This window comes from Sinocyclocheilus grahami, unplaced genomic scaffold, assembly GCF_001515645.1.
Source record: "Sinocyclocheilus grahami isolate Dianchi unplaced genomic scaffold, SAMN03320097.WGS_v1.1 scaffold273.1, whole genome shotgun sequence".
NCBI lineage: Eukaryota > Metazoa > Chordata > Actinopteri > Cypriniformes > Cyprinidae > Sinocyclocheilus > Sinocyclocheilus grahami.
In genome coordinates, this window is record NW_015505452.1 from 688,587 (window position 1) to 711,567 (window position 22,981).

Consider the following 22,981-nt stretch of genomic DNA (forward strand, 5'->3'; position numbering starts at 1 on the left):
GCCCGGTTCTGTCAACACTGCACTGGCTCCCTATTAAACATCTTAAACACCCTATTTTAAAATCTTGCTTATTACTTATAAAGCCCTGAATTAGCACCTCAGTATTTGAACAAGCTCTTATTGCATTATAGTCCTCCGCGTCCACCATTGTGTGGTAAAAAGTGTGGTAGTGTATTTTCATACAAATTCAAGCATAAAACAGATTCAAGGCTGGTGTTTCTCTCCATTAGTCTGGCAAGTGTGATGATGTACCCAGTTTTTGGGCTTACCTATAATGAGGATGACTTTGGGTCTGGGTCTAGATGGGTCAAACACTTCATATTCATCTATGAGCTCAGCTGTCTCAGACAAGTCTGAGTCACTCTCTATGGAAAACTGGTTGATGGGTGGGAGGCGTTCATATCTCCGATAGGGGAAATTGGGACTGTCCGGGAGAACTGCATGGAAGAATGGAAATAGTTAGTCATGAGAGCTTCTGATATCCTCAACAATAAATGGCAAAACGTTCACAGGAAATCCCATGAAGGTATATCATTGGAAAAATAGGTTTTGTTTAGAAGACAAACTAACTATGTTTTACTGTACAGGTACTTTGCATTAATTTGCCTTTTTGTATTGCCTCGAGGTGGGTAGAACAATGTTGCCCAGCACAAAAAAAAGGAAAACCCCTACCGATGGTTGCCATGCTCTAACAACACCCAAATAACGAATAATGAGCCTGCTGTGCAATACACAACCACACAGCAGTCTGTGGCCAGTTCTAGTTTGCATGAATTTCAGCATCGCCTACAATTTGGAGTTGCGTTGGCTGATGACAACACCTCCTACTCACCATTGCGGAAAAAAGATCGGCGTGACTGCCCACCATTGAGAGGTGGTAACGACTTCTTCTCCTGTCCGACGAACGTGTCCCACCGAACTGTGTCAGTCCCGCCGAGCTCCCTCACCTTCTTAAGGCAGGTCTCTAGATAGTCTATGGGGTCATCCGGTCGGTAGTACATCAGACCAGTCAGCAGACTCTGGGAAACCAGTGACAGATCAGAGAGGTGTACTGTGTTTATCTGTTCACTGTAAGTACAGGGTAACATGCATCGTAAGTAATGTTTGTTATTTGTAAATGTTATTATTATATTATTAAATATATAAAATATATCACACACATATATTGCAGTGTGATACCATTTAAAATGACTTGAAAGTATTAACAGCATTTTGTCCATTCCTTTATACTTATTATGCATGGTAATTTTATGACCCCCTTTAGCAACTTCATGGAACATTTAAACTTATAAAAATGCATTTGTTACAGTTTAAAATGAACTAAGGCAAAAGATCATTACAATGCTGAAAAACAAACTATGAAAAATGACAGCTCCTAAAATATACACATTCCTACATATTTCATATAAGTACCCTAATCTAAATCATCACCATCATCCTCATCATATGCCTAGGATATTCCAACCCAAACTCTCCAAGCAGTAGGAGATTTTTGCCATGGGTTTCATAAGTGCCCCCCTGGGAAAGCACTAACAGTTTAAAGAGAGGTATTGTATTGTTCACAATACAAGAGTAGAATAATAATAATAGGTCACTGTAAAACTAACTTGAAAATTTCATAAGTGCCCCCCTGGGAAAGCACTAACAGTTTAAAGAGAGGTATTATATTATAAGAGTAAAATAATAATAATAGGTCACTGTAAAACTGACTTGAAAGCAATCATTGAATACATGTTATGTCCTGTTATTTCTTATCACACTTGACTCTGATAAGCATGTGTAGGATTCTGACAGCACGCCTAACATAATGAACAACGATGGGCAATCAACGACGTTGAATCGCATTTCAGACACGATCGACATTTTCAGCTTTGCGCGTAAAAACGCACACACATTCTAGCAACTATAAGCACATAAATAACTCTCGATAATTTCCATATAATCTAATCCAATGCAACATTCAACAACTCACTTTGCATTATTTACAACATGCAGTAGCTACCCTGCATGCACGTACCTTTAAATAAATCATTACCTTTTTTATTATGAATAATCAACTTTAATCTGATGACCTTTTTTCATAACTGTATATCGAACCAACATTGCTTTTCGATACTGATTCCCAGTTGTCGGACATCCATATGCACAAAACAATTTTACATATCAAACATTTCCATGCAAGTAGCCTAACTTCTATATGCTGTCCTTCATTTGTAGCAGCTGATGTGGAAACATCTTCTTTACAGAAACAAAAGTTCTCACACGTAAATGCTCACCTCAAACAGTTGAGGTATCTCTCTTCTGGAGAGATATTCCTTCGCATCGTTGGTGTTCATATCTGTTTCGGGAAAACTATCGATCCTGTTGCGTTGAGTGTAGGATGTATTCTGTTGCAGGTTCACGAATCCGTGATGTTGTTGCGATCTTAACGCATTCTCCAAGTGCCTACTAAACTAGGTGGATAAAGACAGCTACACTCTCAGTAAACCGTTGCGCCTGTTACATGCTGCTTCCAAGCGCTCCTCTAGTCTTGCTCTTAGTATCTCTCTTCAGTGTTTGAAACCGCCGACACAGCGCGATACACCTGCACGCTGCCCGCGCGCTGATCGAGCGACTCAAGTGTGTGTGTGTGTGTGTGTGTGTGTGTGTGTGTTTGGCCAGCTGATGCAGGACGCGCGTCTCTGGAGTTCAGAGGAGGAAACTAGAGCAGTCTCTGAAAAGCACTTTTACATTTAGCCATTTAGATAAACATTCATATAATTTGAATCCATATTAAATCTTAGATACACCACTGACGCCTCTGCGCGCACAAAGTTTTTTTTTTTTTTTTGGAACATATAGTTTTATTAGGCCTATATGTTTTAATGAATAAGCCATTTATATTTTGATAATTAATATCTTACAGTATGTACTGTATAATATAATATACAATAATGAATTATTAATATATAATATATTTATAAATTTTTATTAATAAACTTAAATTAAATGCATTATAAAAACTGTTAAATATGATAAATAAGTTTATATAATAATAATAATAATAATAATAATAATAATGAATTATTAATATAGTGTATAATATAGCCTATTTTCAAATTTTCACATTTCTACTCTACTCTACTCTACTCTACTCTATTCTATTCTACTCTATTCTAATATTAGTTTATTCTATGCTATTCTATTCTATGCTATTCTACTCTACTCTATTCTATTCTAGTCTATTCTATTCTACTCTACTCTATTCTACTCTACTCTACTCTACTCTATTCTATTCTAATATTAGTTTATTCTATGCTATTCTACTCTACTCTACTCTACTCTACTCTACTCTACTCTACTCTACTCTACTATACTCTACTCTACTCTACTCTACTCTACTCTACTCTATTCTACTCTATTCTAATATTAGTTTATTCTATGCTATTCTATTCTGTGCTATTCTACTCTACTCTATTCTAGTCTATTCTATTCTACTCTATTCTACTCTACTCTACTCTACTCTATTCTATTCTATTCTACTCTATTCTACTCTACTCTACTCTACTCTACTCTATTCTATTATACTCTATTCTAATATTAGTTTATTCTATGCTATTCTACTCTATTCTATTCTAGTCTATTCTATTCTACTCTACTCTATTCTAATATTAGTTTATTCTATTATATTCTACTCGACTCTACTCTACTCTACTCTGTTCTATTCTATTCTATTCTATTCTATTCTAATATTAGTTTATTCTATGCTATTCTATTCTATTTGTATTGTATTTATAAATATTTTATAGACTATATTATATTCAACTTAAATTAAATATAATTAAACTTAAATTAAATATATTATAACAACTGTTAAATATGATAAATATGTTTATGTAATAATAATAATAATAATAATAATAATAATAACGCTCTTATTGATATCATATCATTTCCTGGTTTATGATATTATTGCCACATGACAACAACATGGTTTCCTGCATGTTAGTTACACCATCCTTTGCATTAATTTGGCAGACAAAATGTTGCTAGATATTCATGTTTTAAAATAAACTGCTTTACTGTTTGTTATGAATTAATGCTAATAATTTGATGAGCTATTATTGCCTAAATTAATTCTAAGAATTTCAGCCTTTTAATTAGACTTTTTTGTTACAATCTTGTTATCCCAACTAGACATTTCTGAAGCCCCCAAAGAACTATCATGATCATTTCTGAATGAATAACTTCATCTAAATAAATAACATGACACAACATGTCCACTGTAAAGGGGAAAAAAATGGATTGAATGAATCTCGTTTTGGTGTGTCTAACTCCTACATTAGCCTGTTACTAGTAGCCTATGTAGTAACCTCTGATATAATTTTCGCAGTAAAGTGCCACACAGGCACCAAATGTTCCATGCTGGATTTTTGACATTTTTAGCCTCCATCTGTTCTACAATCTCACTTCATCCATTGTCGGTGTTCCAGTGCCTGCTGATAAACAGGTCCTAGGAATATATTAGGCTATTGTGTAAATCAGACAAGGTTTGTAAGGTGGAAATGCTTTCGATTCTCAAACATCCATCATGTGAGGAGAGCAGAGCTGCTGCTGTCTGAAGTGACTGAAAAAAAGAATGAAGTCTTAGGTATAAACAAACAATTTTCAGATGAATCTGGTGCATAATGCTTGTTGGAGTACTCATGATATTGAGCTGGCTTATTTGTGGGTAGGGGGAAATAGTATAAATACAGAGCAATTTTGAATTTGAATAAGCATTATAAAAAAATTTCAATGCTTAATTTTTGCTTAATGCTTGTTCCCTATTAAAATGTGATAATAGCCTAATTCTGCTTACAGTATACGGGACCACGGGTTATTGCTTAAATTTATGGGATCTGAGACAAAAATGATTGATAATATGTAATGCATAATCATATATTCATGTCCTCAGTTTTCTTTGCTACATCTAAACATGTGAGCAGAGGTATGACTTTTATTCCGGAAAATGGGACTTTTAATCATACCGGAAGTAAAACGCTTCCTGGTTGCAGATGCAAATCTAGCCTGTCACTAAACCGGTGACGAACCAAAATGGGTTATTACAGTTTACTGACAACATGTGCATTTATTCATTTGCTTGTTTTCATGCCATATGCATACAGTAATTATCTTGAGGTAAGTGTCTTTATTCATAGCTGTTGTAAAGCGTTTCTGTGATTCATTGAATGGACAGTGAAGCTTTCAGCAGTAATATTCTCAGCTCAGCATAAAGGTTTCTTTTATTTTATGTGTTTAATTTTATATTTTCTTGCTGTGTTAATTCAGATTTGTTATATATAAGCACACACATACATGCAATTGCTCAAAAAGTTGCCCCGTTTATCATCAGCCAAAGAGAGAGAGAGAGATGACATGTAAGAACTAAGATGAGATATATATATATATATATACACTGAATATATAAATCATTCCTAGTTTTTTTTAGACTGTCATAGTAATATTCTTATGTATTATCGTTTTATTGCTGTATTACAGTATAGATAGATAGATAGATAGATAGATAGATAGATAGATACATACATACATACATACGCTAACACCTGTAATGCCCAAAAATACAGTACTGTCTAGTTAGGCAACCTGTGTGTTACATTATGATGGCCAGTTTGTTCTAAACATCACATTTCTGTAGACATTAGCTTTGTTTAATCAGTTGCTCATTATCTTGACTTACAGTTTTCTGTTCAGATGCCAACAAAGCACAAACATGTAATCTTACTGGCACATTTGTGAAGCTTTTTTAATAATTGAGCAAGTGTAAAGTATCTTATTATTGTTATTATTATTCACTCTGTGCGAGACAAAATGCCTTTTCATCATCTTGTCATCTTACATCATATTTGATATGTTTCAACATCCACACAAGCACATCAGTTTTACAACATAGGCATAAATGTCAACAAAATGGCAATATATTCACAATATAACTGTCAAACAATATAAAATATGTCAAATGTTAATTTTTCTTCAGAGAATGGCATCATTTTAAATCTAACATCTTTTTGTGACACACTCTTTTAATGTGCTTTCCTTGTGTAAAAAAAAGAAAGAAAAAAGAAGTGTATAAAAAACACCAGAAGCACATGTTAGGTACTTGATTATAATTTTAACTTTAGTGTGTTATTTGATATTACATTATGAAGTTAATATATTGTAAATGTTCTTTAGTTGCAACTATATATGTATAATTACACACACACACACACAGATATATATGTATATATATATAGAGAGAGAGAGAGAGAGAGAGAGAGAGAGAGAGAGCTGGTTAGTAACTGACTCATGTAATCTGGATTACATATTCAGATTCCAAAAATGAAGTACTTGTAATTAGATTAATTTACATTTTAAAATACTCATAATCAGACTACAGTTACCTTTTTATGGATTACATGATTACATATTACATTACATCACACAATAGCAATAATTTATTCATAATTTATTGGTTCTCCCTAATTACTATTTGTCATCTTTTAAATGGTCCTTTCTAAAATAGCCTACTGCTTATATACACTCAGAAAGTCTTCCAGTTTTGTGGATATTCACACATAGATCAGTCATTAGTCAGTCATTAGTTGACCACTGGATTTGCAAAAATAATTTCAGGTTTAAGAAGTGTTTCAACATTGCATCAACTACTGATGAACACATTAATTTGTATTTGAATTATCATTCAGTTGGTTATTTTACCAATTTGCTAATTTTATTACTGTAGAAGGCGTTTGTCTTTCAAAGTACCCCTGAGCTTTTAAAGCACTGTCTTAGAATATATCATATAGGGTAAATCAAATATTTTTTCACAACACAAAATATACACAAGATATTTATGAATATCTGGGTTCTTTGTCTAACTAGCTTCACCAGTTCAAAACCTGTGCATGATGTTTAATGTCACATGACCTCCTGCAAATGCATTTCAAAGCAATCATTTCATGCCCCTTGTAATTTTTCTCTATTAAGTGCATACAGCCAGCATTCATTCAACACATGTGGAGGCAATTTTTGCTGTTAGCACTTTGCCATCATATTACTTCTATAATTTAAGTGTCTTTCATAAGCTTTTATACAGTGGCTAAAATGGGCAAAGACTCTATGTATAGTCTCAGTTTACATTTCTTTTACCCTTGGATTTACCTAAAAAAGAGAATTTTCACATTTTGTACTATTGAGAGTTTAATTAAATTAGTAATGCATTATTTATTTATTTTTTAGAACAAAGCTGGACAGTTTTTTAGCAGTGGTCATACCAACAACTGGGCAGTCCTGGTAAGTTTGAATAAACTAGGGTTGTGCACAAATAGTCGAATATTCAATCTGGCATAATTATTCGAAATATAAAAAGACTATTTGAATTTTACTGTATGTTTCTCAATATGGTAAACTTGATTTATCCTGTGACAAAGACATTAATATTCAAATACCTCATCCAAGTTGTTTGTGATTTAAGATAAGGAACATTTATTTTAAGGTAGGGCTGTGCAATTAATCGCATGCGATTGTCATGCACATCTCATCAGTAAAGCCGGTTCCGTGATTAGTAGTAAATCTCCATCACCTGCTTTCAGATGGAGCAGCATTTACTACACAGAGCCGTAGTTCTCTGACAATTAGGCAATATCGCGTTCATAATCGCAGATGAATCGCATTTGATTATGAACGCGATATTGCCTAGCTTGTCAGTGAACTACGGCTCTGTGTATTAAACGCTGCTCCATCTGAAAGCAGGTGATGGCTATTTACTACTAATCACGGAACCGACTTTACTGACGAGATGCGCATGACAATCGCATGCAATTAATTGCACAGCCCTGTTTTAAGGATTTTTTATTCACAATTTCTGCTTGCTAAAATATTTTAGATCTTGGCATAACTAGTAAAAAGTATATTCATAAAATTTCCCATGGAGTTACATGAATTTATTAATTTACATGATGACATTTCTGGATTTAGAAATCACACTTTTAAAATCAAATTTTTTTAAACAGTGGTACAGTCTTCTTCAAAGGATAAAGGGGGTGGATTAAAATAAGAAATAGCTTGTTTTTTAAACTGTTTTAATGCCTTACCTTGGTTTTTTTTTTAATTATCTTATTTGTCTTATTTAAAATAAATTGAAGTCATCTTGAGGCCTCCTTAGAGGTTTTCTGAGGCCCCCTAGTGGGCCCTGACCCCCTGTTTAAGAACCACTCTATTATAGTCAGTAGTGTTATTGTTAACTAAAACTAAATTAAGAATAGTTTTTGATAATTAAAATGAAGCCGAATAAAATGTTCATATTAGATGAAAAACCAAACTTAAAATGTTCAAGTAAAATGACTAAAACTAAAAGTAAAATAAAATTACATTGAATCTAAATGGGCGAAACAACAAGACATCACAGACTGTTGGTTAATGCTGTTTAACCATTGTTTTAGGCTGCTGTTGTAGTTTCTGTAAAAATATTGGTTAAAGCGGACACAGGTATTTATTGCCAGTTAGCATTAATGTAATTGAGGATACATAAAGATATATTAAAATAGCAATATAATATAATAATGGCAATAATAGAAAAGGAAAAAAGCTAATTTAGAGGTATAATATGATTTTATGTATATTTATATTTATGTATTTAGAATAACAACTTGCCAACATTCTTTCTTAATTGCTGCTTTTTCATGATTTTTGGAGTCTTATAATCATGTTTATGTCTAGGTCTGCACATCTAGATTCTGGTTTAATTATCGGCATGTGGCAAACACACTGTCAGTATACAGAAGTGTAAAGAGACTGGGCATTCCAGACAGGTAAACTTTCTCATTTACTTCAATAATGCTCTATGGCATTTTCTCTAGACACAAACAGTGGCTTGTTGAACCACAATATAATTGGACCAATCTATTGTACATCAACTATTTTCCCTACTGACATCCTCATTACACAGTGACACATTATTTACCCACTGTTTTTCCATTACTTGTGTTCTCTAGAGATAGTTGCATGTGTGCTCTTTTGTCATGATGAGGCAGTGATATTTGTGTTTCTAGCCGCAGTAAAAGTCTTCCTGTCTGCTCTGATTAGATGTGTTTGCTCTGCTTTCCCAGTCACATTGTGCTGATGCTAGCCGATGATATGGCCTGTAACTATAGAAACCCCAAACCAGCCACTGTGTTCAGTCATAAGAACATGGAGCTTAACGTGTATGGAGATGACGTGGAGGTGGATTACCGTGGATATGAGGTGAAGCTGCTCTTGGTTTTAAACAAATATCTCTAATATTGGATACTAGTAAGGCTTGTCATCAGTTCTGCTAGTTGTTTCATAACAATAATTTTTAAAAACTCAATTATAATATTTAAAAAAAAAAAGTCATAGAAGAATCGACTGTTGCTTGTCTCTGAGTAGCATACAGTAGTGATGTGATGATTGGCTTTTTTCTTTTTTTTTAAACAAACCTGTTAAGTGAACGATTCAGTTACTTTACTGACTTTTAAGGACTGTCACTATGGGCCCTATCATACACCCGGCGCAATGCGATGCTAGCGTTTTTTGCTAGTTTCAGCCCGACGTATTTATCATTTTCACGTCCAGTGCCACATTGTTTTAATAGCAAATGCATTTGCGCCCATTTGTGTGCACACATGGGTGTGCTCTGAAAATGAGGTGTGTTCAGGCGCATTGTTGGCGCGTTGCTATTTTGAGGCAACTGAAATAGACTGCGCTATTGACCAACTAAAACCTGGTCTAAAGTCAATGGCGCATTTTTTTTTTTTTGTTATTTAAAGAGCGCGTTAGTAATATCTGCCTATTGGCAGGTCAACAATACTCGTACACTCTGCTTATTACACACACAGGGACGCGCCGCAGCACACAAACATGCTAAATATGAAAAATTAAAGGATTACAATGTAAAAGATTATTATTGTGTAGGCTACATAAATATAAAAATGCCTACATGTCATAATGGATAGTCATTGGATGTATCAGAATTAGGCTACCTATTTGCTTGCGCATGAGCAGCTCCGATTCCTCTCTGTTCATTCTTTGCGCTTGCAAATTCCGCCATGTAAATAGCGGATCCACCATGCCGCAAGTGCAACTGGCTCTTACAAGGAATGGGAGATGAGACTCTGATTGGTTTATTGCATGTTGTGCCCAAAACACACCCATTACTCATTAAGAGAATAGGGACAACCCTTTTAGACCATGCGCCGGGCGCGCTGACCGGTTTTCCCGTCGTGCTAAACTAGCAAAAGTGGATTCGTACATGACCTAAGTGCATCTGCGCCTTGCACTTAGATCGTTAAAATAGGGCCCTTGTGAGTTTTGAGACCCAAACCTAGACTCTGTCTCTGCACTTTTCACTTGCTTTTTGTGGCAGGTCTTCTTTTAAAAGCATTTCTTTTTGTTTTGCAGGTCACAGTGGAGAATTTCCTGCGAGTCCTGACAGGGCGTCTCCCCCCCAGCACCCCTCGATCCAAACGTCTGCTTTCCGATGACCGCAGCAACATTCTCATCTACCTGACAGGTCAGACTGGTAACGGCCTCATTACTGGCTTTTTCATTTCTTGTTTTTTTCTGAATCTGCGGGTCTCCATTTTCACAGGTCACGGCGGAAACGGCTTCCTGAAGTTCCAGGACTCTGAGGAGATCAGCAACATGGAGCTAGCTGATGCCTTTGAGCAGATGTGGCAAAAGAGGAGGTAATTATAGAAAGATCTGCAGTGAACACGTAGTAACTCTTAACATTTTTGACATGATTTAATCAATAATAAATATACTCAATTATATTAATTAATAATATTTAACACACACAATCTCAATCTTGTTGTGAAAGATCTGTTCTGTTAAATGAATTGTTATAGGTTTGAATCCCACTCTGTATCCATGGATATCACTTCTATGCGCTTGACCGAGCCACTTAACCTTGGGTTGTTTCAGGGAGACTTCTAACATAACGAGTATTCTGTAAGATGATTTGCATAAAAATGTGAATAAAATCTAGTTCCATTTGTCCTAATAGTAGGACAGTTGAACAAATTAAAACCGACAACCATTGACAAGCAAGCACTACTCACATTTTATTCAGAAAATTCTAAAAAACTTCTTTATACAATTGTTAGTTCTGGTTCTCAAATGTAATGGGCTAAGCAGTATTCTAAGAGTTCTGATATAACAGTCCAAGAGCATTGAGACTTTTCGTTATCACTTCACTTGTTTGCGCTTGTGCAGACTGACATAGTGACATACTCTCAGTCATACAATATCATTACGATGGACTTAGTGATTTGGGGGCCCTAAGCAAATTTAAGGTATGGGCCCCTAACATAATAAATATGTGCTCTTTCATGCCTAACCCTTATTCTGCTCTCTCTCTCTCATAGTTTATTGTTTATTTACCCCTTCACAACTTAAGTTAATAATTATTAGGCTACCTTATTTTTTTCGGATCACAAAAGAAGACATTATTAAAGAAATGCTTGCACTTGTCCATTTAATTAATTGTAAGCTTCTTCAATCTTTTTACAAAAAGGATTCAAATGTCATAAAATTATCCCATGCAACTCGTTCCGTATTCCAAGTGTTCTTAAGGCGTACGGTAGGGTTTGCTGTGAAACCATTCGAAAATGTAATCTATTATTAAGTGAAAATCTCCAGTCATTGCATGTGTGCATTTGTATTTGAGTGCACAGCAGTTTGCGTCAGTGCGCATAGGAAAAGCACCCAAGCGAGTCATTTTGAAACATCAAGATACTTTCTTCTCTAAGGTTAATCTGTTAATCTGTTCTGAGAAGGTCAGACAGGATTATGCAGCCTAGAAAGTGCGCAAAGAGCGCTCCCTCTATAATCACTAAAAGCTGTCCTTCACTTCAGTTCATCACAACCTCACAACGTTCCGTTAATCAATGAAGCTGTCTGCACTGCACAATGAATCTTATATTTACATCGTATCTACACGTTGTTATAATGAGAGGATTCACGAGCTGGCAGAACTCAGCACTTGTCAAAAACTGAGTGAACATTTGATGCTCTTCAGAACACAAATACATAATGGATCGTTTGCCAATTATATTTTGCCAATATCAGATGGGGCCCCTAAGCGTCCGCTTACCTCGCTTATAGGTTAAGTTCGCCCCTGATAATAGTAACAGATTTATGAGTCTTTATTAGTCAATGAATCATTGATTTAATTGATTTGCCCACAAACCTGGGATACAAACTTGTCTTTTTCTATAAAACTCTGCATGTTCAATCCAACCTTTATGAGTAAGTCATTAAAGCATTCACTCAACTGTTTAGTAGCGGCTTGGTTTCATTTGAAACTGTTTTCATTGGTGGAGGAAAATAAAGAAAGTACTTAACAACATTGCATCTAAAAATGTAAACGAAGCTCTAAAAAGTTTCTCAATAGAAACATTAATTGAATGCTTATTCAACTGCCGAATAAAAGCAACGTCACACTTCCAGTCATATCATTAAATGTATTCATACAGCTTAATAATTGTGTAATTGCTGCTTTTGAGAGCAAATTGCAGAAATTGACCAAAACAAATTCCAAAACACACATTAAATGACATCGAACATAAAACATGCAGTCTAGCCTTCATTGTGTGGCTCTTGGCCACAGTATTGATGTACATAGCTGAAGCCATGCTGCAGCTGCCTAAAGTATTAATTGTGTGTTATAAATGCTCTAATAGGCTGTTTAGGTTCCAGCGCAGTGTAAATATTGTGGGAGGCTAGTGTGAGGTGCAATGAGAGCTTCCTCTCTTCCTGTAGAGCACTACAGCATTGGATGTTTTGTGCCTGTCAATGTGGTAATTGCAGGCTTGATCCAATAAATTACTGAAACCCCTTTTGTGCTTCATTGCTCCCCCATTACATCTCAGGTTCATGCGATTCCAAGCCTTCGCATTCTCTTTCTCTCACTCGTCAGAGATGGCCAGAAGTGGTTTCTAATTTTTATTATATATTTTATTTTGTGAATGGAGCATTAATGGATGCCAGGTTCTTGGTAACCATGGCAACGGCTTGCAGAGAGTGCTGTGTTGGTTGTATTGTGAGCGTGGCTCAGACAGCCTTGAGCCCTGTACTGCAGGTCAGATCTAGCTCTTATTACTTGATGACCAGCTTTAATTACAAGTGATAGTAGATCCTCAGGGCTCTATTCTGGGACCAATTTTATTTTCTCTGTATATGTTGCCTGTTACGGAAGAGGCTTGACACAACAGGTTAGTTTATATACAAGTGTTTATTGTTGGTCACAGTGAGTACTGGTGTAGTCCGGAGGAAGTGAGGGAGAGGGAAAGGTCCGTGTAGAGAGTGCAGAGGATATGGAGAGTGGAGTGATCCAAGTCTTTGGCTTGAGTGAGGCTGGAAGGTATCCGGGGGAAGCACACACCTCAGCGATCCGGGAACTAGGAGATGCAGGAGACACTTGGAGACGGGGAGACACTAGGAGGAACACAGGAGGTAAGTAATGCACGAAGTATTCAAAGGTAATCAGTAGCTTTGGGATTCATTATCACTTGTATGCGGATGATTCACAAATTTACTTACCATTGAAACAGGACCATAAATGTGCTTTGCAGTCTCTACATCAATGTCTGACAGAGGTTAAGTGCTGGTTGGCAAATAATTTTCTTCAGTTGAATGAAGATAAGACAGATATGATTTTATTTGGTAATAAGGGTTATGTTAATGATATCTATGACTGCCTGGGGCAGTTTCTTGGGAAGAAACTGTCCTGTGTAAAACACCTTGGTGTCATCTTTGACTCTGAGCTCAAATTTGACCGACAAATTAATGCTGTTGTTAAAAATTGCTTTTTCCATCTAAGGTCAATATCTAAGCTGAAGTCCATCCTATCTTTTGAAGATATAGAGAAGGTTGTTTTTGCTTTTGTGTCATCTCGTTTGGACTATTGTAATGTGTTGTATCTGGGTTTGAAGCAGCTCTCTCTCTCTCGTTTGCAGCTTGTCCAGAACTCAGCTGCCAGACTTTTAACATGTACAAAGGGGAGAGAGCATATTACTCCTGTGTTAATCAAACTGCATTGGTTACCTGTACGATACAGAATTCATTTCAAATCGTTGCTGTATGTTTATAAGGCTGTGCTTGGTCTATCACCTGACTATGTTACTGATTTAATTAGTGTCTGTCAATCCAGCAGATCTCTGCACTCAAATGAACAACTACTCCTAATGTTTCCGCGATCTCGTCTAAAATGTAGAGGGGATTGTGCTTTCTCTGTGGCAGCTCCTAGGCTCTGGAATGCCCTTCCTCTGTCTATTAGAACTTCTCCAACTTTGGGTGTTTTTCAGAGTTCGCTTAAAACTCGTTTGTTTTCTAGCTGTGTATGATATTTGTTGTTACTATTATTATTTATGTATTTTTATTATTTTATTTTATTTTATTTTACTATTATTATTTTTCATTTGTTTTCATATTATTCTTATTTTTTTCCCCCCCTTATCTTTCTCTGTACAGCACTTTGGTTCCAGTCGTGGTGTTGAAAGTACTTTATAAATAGAGTTGAGTGAGTTGAGTTGAGTAGATTGCAACATTAGTGATTTGAATCGGACAAGAATCAACCGGCTCTAAAACGGCTTCCCTTCTTTGCAGGTACAACGAGTTGTTGTTCATCATAGACACGTGCCAGGGGGCCTCCATGTATGAGAGGTTTTACTCGCCCAACCTCATGGCCCTGGCCAGCAGCCAAGTGGGAGAGGACTCGCTCTCAGTGAGTTAAACTTTCTGATCTTGATCTTGTGCATATCTGACAGTTAACATTAGTTGCAGCTGTTGGATATTATTGCAATTCTGCAGAACCTTTGAAAAATCATTGACATGAAAATCATAGACAACAAGATTTTTGGAGCTTAATTGAAAAGAAAATGCAAAGCAGTTTAATATATGGCTTATGGATCGTTACAGAAAGATATATCAGATTTTTTAAAGGGGTCCTATTATGCTCTTTTACAAAGTCTTGATTTTGTTTCAAGAGGGTGTACTAGAACAGGCTCTCAGACTAGGTTGTTCGAAAAACACATTATTTTTCACATATTTTACATTATTACAACACCTCTCTCCCCAGTCTGGCATGAACGGCTCCAATAGTTCCTGTATCAAATGAAGTCCCGCCTTCTGAAATACGAAATGTGCTGTGATTGGTTAGCTGGGCCAGTGTGTATCGGGAAATGTCATGCCCCTTACCATTTACACCTGCGAGCTTCGGTGTAAATATTGCGTCAAAATCAAATAAATTTGAGCGTGATTTAAACCCGGATTATTGTAACAACTCTAAGTTCGTCTACCTTGGGAAAGCTAGCGTGTCTCCGACATAGTGATAATAACACTTGTTGCCTTCTCTAGTGCAGCTCAACCAGGTCTCGTCCCATTCGTTAACCATTTTCAACATTGACAATAATAACTGTTTCTTGATCACCAAATCAGCATATTAGAATTAGGATTAGAATGATTTCTGATTTCTGAATGAATTAGAATAGTTATTTCAAATTGTAGTAATAGCTCCCAATATGAAAGTTTTCACTGTATTTTTGATCAGATAAATGCAGTCCTTCAAAAACATAAAAAGAAAAAAAAATCTTAACCAACCTCTAAGTTTTGAACTGAGTTGTATCTAAAATGTTTCATCAGACCAGCTATGTGAGCATTGTTAATCTTGTTAATGAAATTATTGATGAAAAATTATTCTGAAGGGTTTGTTACTATCTTTCTTTACTATAATAAAGATAAGGCAGAAACATATGTACAGTATCATGACAATAATTGTATTTAAAACATACTGTTTTTTTTTTTCAAGGATATATTTATACTTTAATAAATGTAGACATTTTTTAAATGTTTCGAAATTTGGTAAAATAAGTAAAAAATAATCAAATTTGACAAGATACAATTAATAAATATAACAGTGCGATTAATAAAATATGACAAAATATGGGATACATTTAAAGGATGTTTTTGTCAAAAGACAGAAACTGTACCAAAACAACTGTTAATAGTTTTTAGTGCAAAAAAATGGATTGTTAATTTTTTGTTTAATTTAGCCACATTGGACTTGGTGTAAACAGGCTATAATACACTAAACTAGACTAGACAGTCGGTAAACCATGATTCCCTGGAAAGCCCTGAACATTTATAGTTAATACAGATTTTAAATGATTAGGGAAGTATATAATATTGGAATTGGTTCACCTGTATTATTTTGTCCCTACAGCATCAGCCAGACTTGGCAATAGGGGTCCATTTGATGGACAAGTACACCTTCTACTTACTGGAGTTCCTGGAGGAAGTCCACCCTGCTAGCCAGGCCAACATGAACGATTTGGTAAGTGTGTGTGTGTGTGTGTGTTTGTTTGTTTGGTGGTTGTTTATAATTCTAGCCTAATGATATGGAGAATGCAAGGTCCCATAGGAGCATTTCCCTTATCCACTAGTACGAATTGAACTTAAAAAGCGTCCGTCATAAAGACGTTCTGTTGCCTCAGATGAAAAGAACAGCCTTAGTGGACCACAGGTCTCTTAGCACGTCACTTTAAACAGAGTGGCTAATACAGCTTTAGGTCAGACAGCTTTGAAACAGTCAGGAGGGAGACCTTTTCTCTGAAGGCCTGGGTGAGCCTTAGTTTCTTTTCCATTCATCTGAGTGGTTGGAGTCCCACCAACTCCCACAATCCATTTTGATCTCTCCTGCCCTCCACATCCTCTCTGCTTGGCACAGTGCTTCCTAGATCAAACAGGTCCAACAACAGCCTCTTTTCTGGCGCTTTTTTGTTCCCCTTGCTCTTCTCTCGCTCTCTCTCCATTCTACTGGATTAGCAACGATATTATTGATTTCCTGTGGGAGAAAGAGAGAGGTTTTAATGTTGATAGAAAAGGGCCACTTGAACTCATGAATGATGTCTCGCATGAATGATCTCTCTTTCACTGTCATCAGAAAGATTGCGGAATGTCTTTCTGGCTTTCACTGTGCACTGGGAGTTATAAATTAAAAAATAATGCTCTTCTATCGCCAAATGTCCATTTATTTTAATTCTGAAATGGCATCATGTATGCTCTTAAAACTTGCATCTGAACAGGATGTTCACTAAATGTTGTTTAGAAGTCATGTTAAGGTTGGTTTGTTGTCATTCCAGCCATAAATATATTACTGTTCAAAAGTTTGGGGTTAGTAAGATTTTTTTTTTCTTTTTTCTTTTTTTAAACGTGACCGTAAAGACTTTGACATTGTTGCAAAAATGTCTATTTCAAATAGATATCATTTTGAATTCCCTCTATCCTGAAAAATGTCATGATTTCCAAAAATATTATGCAGCAAAACTGTTTTCAACAGTGATAATAATAATAAGAAGAAATGTTTTTTTTTTATGTAGAATAATTATTAGAATGATTTCTGAACATTCATCAGTAATCAGTCATGGCTGCTTCAGCTTTGCCATCACAGAAATAAACTGTACAGTGGGGAAAATATTTATCTGATTTTGTAAGTTTGCCCACTTACAAAGAAATGAAGGGCTGTAATTTTTATGGTAGGTTTATTTTAATGTATAGAGACAGAATACCGACCAAAAAATCCAGAAAAAAACACATTATATAAAGGTTAGAAATTGATTTGCATTTCAGTGAGTGAAATAAGTATTTGATCCCCAAGCAAAACATGACATACACTCTTAAAAATAAAGGTGCTTCACGATGCCATAGAAGAACCTTTTTTTCTAAAAGAACCTTTAACATCTGAAGAACCTTTCTGTTTCACAAAAGGTTCTTTGTGGCGAAAGAAGGTTCTTCAGATTACAAAAAGGTAAGAAAGATATGGTTCTTTAAAGAACCTTTGACTGAATGGTTCTTTGTGGAACCAAAAATGGTTCTTCTATAGCATCGCTTGAAGAACCTTTTGAAGCACCTTTATTTTTAAGAGTGTAGTACTAGAGGTAAGACGTTTTTTGTTGTTGGACACCAGGTTTGCACACATCTCAGGAGGGATTTTGATACACTCCTCTTTACAGATCCTCTCTAAATCCTTAAGGTTTCTTGGCTGTCGTTTGGCAACTCGAAGTTTCAGCTTCCTCTACCCGGTGAGTCTCGTGAAAACCAACGTTTGTTTACAGGATCAAAAGAAGCAAAGTTTCCTTTAGCGAAGGAAAACAAGTCTCCTCTTGGCTTATATCAAAATCCTCCGACATTCTTCTTTACAAATCCTCGTTTTGTACTTCTAATTAGTGACCGTTGTTTTGTTTCGATCTCTCTGCGTGCGTCACTTCTGAGCAGCGCATGCGCAAAGCTGAACTCATACGTAATTCCCCCGGAACTGCTTCCGTTTACAACAGTGAGCGCAAGCTAGATTCAAGTGATTATTAAGTTTTGAATATGGATATTTTTCTTACAAAAACGCATCGATTCGCTACAGGAGGCCTTTGTTCACCCCCCGGAGCCATGTGAGACACTTTTTTTTATGGAAGGGTGCTTTTTATTTCACGTCTTTTGGACAGAAGCAATGCAACACCCGCTGAGTGCAACGATAGAGCTTGAAAGATCAAAGACAATTGTTAATATAACTCCGACTGGATTCGTCTGAAAGAAGAAAGTCATATACACCTAGTATGCATCGGGGGTGAGTAAAACGCAGCCTAATTTTCATTTTTAGGTGAACTAACCCTTTAATGTGCTTCTTCTTGAGCCACTCCTTTGTTGCCTTGGCGGCATGTTTTGGGTCATTGTAATCCTTGAAGACTTATCCATGACCCATCTTCAGTGTTCTGGCTGAGGGAAGGAGGTTCTCGTCCAAGATTTTACAGTACATGGCCCCGTCCATTTGCCCCTCAATGCAGTGAAGTCGTCCTGTACCCTTAGCAGAAAAACAGCCCCAAAGCATAATATTTCCACCTCCGTGCTTGACTGTAGGGATGTTCTTGGAGTCATAGTCAGCATTTCTCTCCATCCAAACACAGCGAATCGAGTTAATGCCAAAGAGCTAAATTTTGGTCTCATCTGACCACAGCACTTTCTCCCAAGCCTTCTCTGAATCATTTAGATGTTCATTGGCAAACTTTAAACGGGCCTGTACATGTGCCTTCTTGAGCAGGGGGACCTTGCGGTCGCTGCAGAATTTCAGTCCAGTAGTAGTGTGTTACCAATGTTTTGCTTGGTGACTGTGGTCCCAACTGCTTTAAGATCATTAACAAGCTCCTCCCGTGTAGTTCTGGGCTGATCCCACACCTTTCTCATGATCATCCTTACCCCATGAGGCGAGATCTTGCATGGAGCTCCAGATCAAGGCCAATTGATGGTTGTTTTGTATTTCTTCCATTTCCGAATAATCGCACCAACAGTTGTCTCCTTCTCACCAAGCTTCTTGCTTATGGTCTTGTAGCCCATTCAAGCTTTGTGCAGATCTACAATCTTGTCTCTGGCATTCTTTGACAGCTCTTTGGTCTTGCCCATGGTTATGGAGAGGTTGGAATGGAAAATACAGATTGTGTGGACAGGTGTCTTATACACCTAACGAGCTGACGTTAGGAGTAACGTCTTAAAGTGGCAGGACTAATCTGTGTTCCACATGGGCACATGGGTCTGTATACCTTTATATAATGTGTTTTTTTCTGGATTTGTTTGGTTGGTATTCTGTCTCTATCCATTAAAATAAACCTACCATAAAAATGACAGACCCTTCATTTCTTTGCAAGTGGGCAAACTTACAAAATCAGCAGGGGATCAAATAAATATTTCCCCCACTGTATTTTATATCATATTAACAGTTATAAAAAATATTTTAAATTGTAATAATATTTCACAATATTACTGTTTTTACTATATTTTTGATGAAATAAATGCCTTGATGACCATAAGAGACCTCTTTCAAAACATTTAAAAATCTTGCCAACCCCAAACTTTTGAACAGTAGTGTAAAGGGCAAATCACTGTTTACTTTTATTACTTATTATTATTATTATTATTATTTCCCTGTTGATGTTAATTAGGCTTAATTAGGTGTTCATAATGGAATTGCTGGATGGTGCTGGTCTTTTCATTAACATCCAAATAGTCCATAATTTACTAAATTACTTGGTCTTTAATCCTAATTTATTGTCTTTTTGTTGATTTAGCAGTTGCAGTTTATTAATTTAATCATCTTATTTATTGCATTAATTCTCAAATGCTTTAACATGCATTTAACAAACATTTTCAAAGGACCTCTTGATGTTTTTGGTAAATTGTATTAAATGATTCTGATAAGGAATCATTTTAAAATAGTTTTATATTGGCTTGTTTACAGTGATGCGGACTAAACTATGCAGTCATTATTGTAAACTGATATGCCTCTGCACATGTTCCTGTTAAATCAAAAATCTTAGTCCACATTACTGGTCTTATTGTGCATTATTCATATGCGCATGCTATTCCAGAGGGAAAACAAATGTCTCCATTTCCCAGTCATGATCTCGGTTCCCAGCAGGTCAAAATTTCCATTCTTTCCACAATCAACTGTAAACTCGCATTCAGGTCTGGCTCCATTCTGATACAGAAAGTCCACTTTTCACAATCCAATCATTTCTCAGTGGATAAAATCAGACATTATTGAATCTCATTGAATATTCAGTTTCAGAATATTCAGTGAAATATGTCATATTATGGAAGAGAAAAAATGAATTGTGAATGGTTGAATGCAATTTAATGGCGACACACGCCTCATTCCAGCTGGACAGGATTGGGTCTTAAAATATTTCATCTTGAGGTCATAGTAAAAAGGATGATTTTAGAGCTTAGGGTGGATTAAGAGTAACAATCCCAAATTTAGATGTATTAAATGTTTATGTAATGGCCCAAACCTCACAGAATGTGGACACATTGACAAACAAATGTTTAATCCTTTAGAATGGAATGTATACAGGGTAGCATTTTAATTACATTTGTTCCATATTTTTCAAATGAAAATTATTTTGAAATCCTCCTTGAGGTTTCAACAGCTTTTACTGGTTGCTTTTTTCATGTCCATGTTTCATCTGCAAGCTGATTCTCATGAATCTTTAGAGTCTGTTTTTGTAAGAATTCACAAGATCACATATTAATGACACTTTCCTGCACACCATGGCTGAATGTGCAGGAACAGATTTTATTTAAATGGTAATTTTTGTTCTTTTTCTTTGTATTCATTTCTGACATCTTGCAATTCTATTAAACTGCAAGTCCATTTGGGAATGAACGCGCTCTTAGAACTTGGCAACTCGTAATTAATCTCTTTGTGTGTCTCAGTCTCATTTGACTGATAGTTGCGTGTTTGTTTCAGTTTAAGGTGTGCCCACAGAGTCAGTGTGTGTCCACTCCGGGTCACCGTACTGACCTGTTCCAGAGGAATCCCGGGAGCGTCCTCATCACTGACTTTTTTGGAAGTGTCCGCAAAGTGGAGATCACCAAGGACACTATCAATCTGACATCCTCTGTAAAGCCGCCGATACAGAGGTGAGAACAAAGTCTTTAGACTCTTAATGATATTGAGCATTACAGTTTCCTGGAAAAATGCAGTGTATCTTCTGAGTTAATTAGCCCATTCAATGTTGTCTTTGTTGGACACAAAGCACGATTGTATATAATATAATGCAGCTGGCTTATACTGCCTGTATAGTCATTGAAAGCTTAAAGTCCCCATGAAATCAAAATTAAAGTTTTTTGGGTGTTAGTATCGATATGTTAGTCTTAAGGTTAACTATAAGGCAGTGTGCTCCAAAACAGTGACAAAATTTGCATTTAGAAGATATAAGCTTTCAAAGCTTGCAGTTCGTCACTTCCGCCAAAACGGCTCAACGATTTTTTTGACGTCACATCGTACTTCAGCTTCACATCAAACTTTCTGTCCAATCAAATGCTCTCTAGAATCCGAAGCGCCCGCCCCCTACACTATAAAATAGACGCTGAAGCCGCGGCTGAAATCGGTCACTTGTCCACAGAATTAGTATTTTCTGTACAGTGAATGGCACGTGGTGCACTATATAGGTGACAGGGAACGATTCAAACATTGTAAATATGCTTTCCATCGAGGAAAAAAAGTCTTGTTTCGCGCTGTGTCACGCTAACCACTGCACCACACACACTGCTCCGGTCCAGAGACACGAAAGCACGGAGCGGATCACATGCGCGAGTCGGCGCAGACCACAAAATGTATCGGAGCTATTTGAATTCTACACAGAATGCTATATTTTATAGCAATATGGATGAGATTGTGGCTGGCATACCCTGTTAAATGCGGCTTTACGGAGCTCAACGGCTCTGAATGGCTCTAGCCCAAGCTGTGATATAAACGAACGCTACGGGCTATTTTAAAAAGGGGCGGGGCTGCTTGATATGTCCCGCCCTGTCTTCCTGTTTCAGTTAAAATTACGTCAACACATAGTAACGCTGCGTGTTTCTAAGCATTTCAGGAGACCTTTAAATACTAATAGACATTAATTTGTGATGTAATGTGTGCGGGGCCGGGAATCATGCTACATTTTGTTTATTGGGACCATGCATTTAAGATGTTTATGGGACAAACATTTGAAAACCTTTTAGTTTAAATTTTTTTTTGCATTTTCTATACTAACTGTGGAGGAAAAATGATTTGAGTCTTAAAGGCATGGTCCACCCAAAAATGAAAATTCTGTCTCGTTTACTCACCCTCATGATGTTCATAACCTGTATGACTTTATTTCTTCTGTGGAGCATTTTGTGTCCATACAGTGAAAGCCAGTGGAAACCAAAACTGTGTAGTTTCGTTTTTGGGTGGTCTGTCCCTTTAAGGAAGCTTGTTTCTGCCATGAGATGGATGGATGGATGGATAGATAGATAGATAGATACTGCTACTTAATAAGGTACTAACTGTTTATCTCAGAATTGTAAGGAAAAGGGTCCTTTTTTATATTTTTTTTATACCATGGCAGAAACAGGCTTTCATACTGTAATG

The 22,981-nt window shown here is 36.4% G+C and overlaps 2 protein-coding genes across 4 annotated transcripts in view; one reads left to right on the top strand and one right to left on the bottom strand.

Annotated features, from left to right (window-relative positions):
- LOC107599844 (adenylate kinase isoenzyme 5-like) overlaps positions 1 to 2,606 on the bottom strand; it is a 91,234-nt gene extending 88,628 nt beyond the window's left edge. The window contains exons 1-3 of one of the 2 annotated variants that reach the window (XM_016291546.1): positions 2,277 to 2,606; positions 866 to 1,019; positions 270 to 437 (exon numbers count right to left, since the gene is read on the bottom strand). In XM_016291546.1, the coding sequence (XP_016147032.1) occupies positions 270 to 437; positions 866 to 1,019; positions 2,277 to 2,336 (382 nt within the window). In that variant the 5' untranslated portion in view covers positions 2,337 to 2,606. Of the gene's footprint in view, positions 1 to 269; positions 438 to 832; positions 1,020 to 2,276 lie in introns of both variants that reach the window. The other variant, XM_016291545.1, reaches the window with a different exon arrangement.
- Positions 2,607 to 5,002: 2,396 nt separating this feature from the next.
- LOC107599845 (GPI-anchor transamidase-like) overlaps positions 5,003 to 22,981 on the top strand; it is a 46,737-nt gene continuing 28,758 nt past the window's right edge. For both annotated transcript variants that reach the window (XM_016291547.1, XM_016291548.1), the window contains exons 1-9: positions 5,003 to 5,160; positions 7,261 to 7,314; positions 8,740 to 8,831; positions 9,129 to 9,264; positions 10,441 to 10,552; positions 10,631 to 10,727; positions 14,650 to 14,767; positions 16,265 to 16,375; positions 21,332 to 21,504. In XM_016291547.1, coding sequence (XP_016147033.1) covers positions 5,077 to 5,160; positions 7,261 to 7,314; positions 8,740 to 8,831; positions 9,129 to 9,264; positions 10,441 to 10,552; positions 10,631 to 10,727; positions 14,650 to 14,767; positions 16,265 to 16,375; positions 21,332 to 21,504 — 977 coding nt within the window. In that variant the 5' untranslated portion in view covers positions 5,003 to 5,076. The remainder of the gene's footprint in view (positions 5,161 to 7,260; positions 7,315 to 8,739; positions 8,832 to 9,128; positions 9,265 to 10,440; positions 10,553 to 10,630; positions 10,728 to 14,649; positions 14,768 to 16,264; positions 16,376 to 21,331; positions 21,505 to 22,981) is intronic.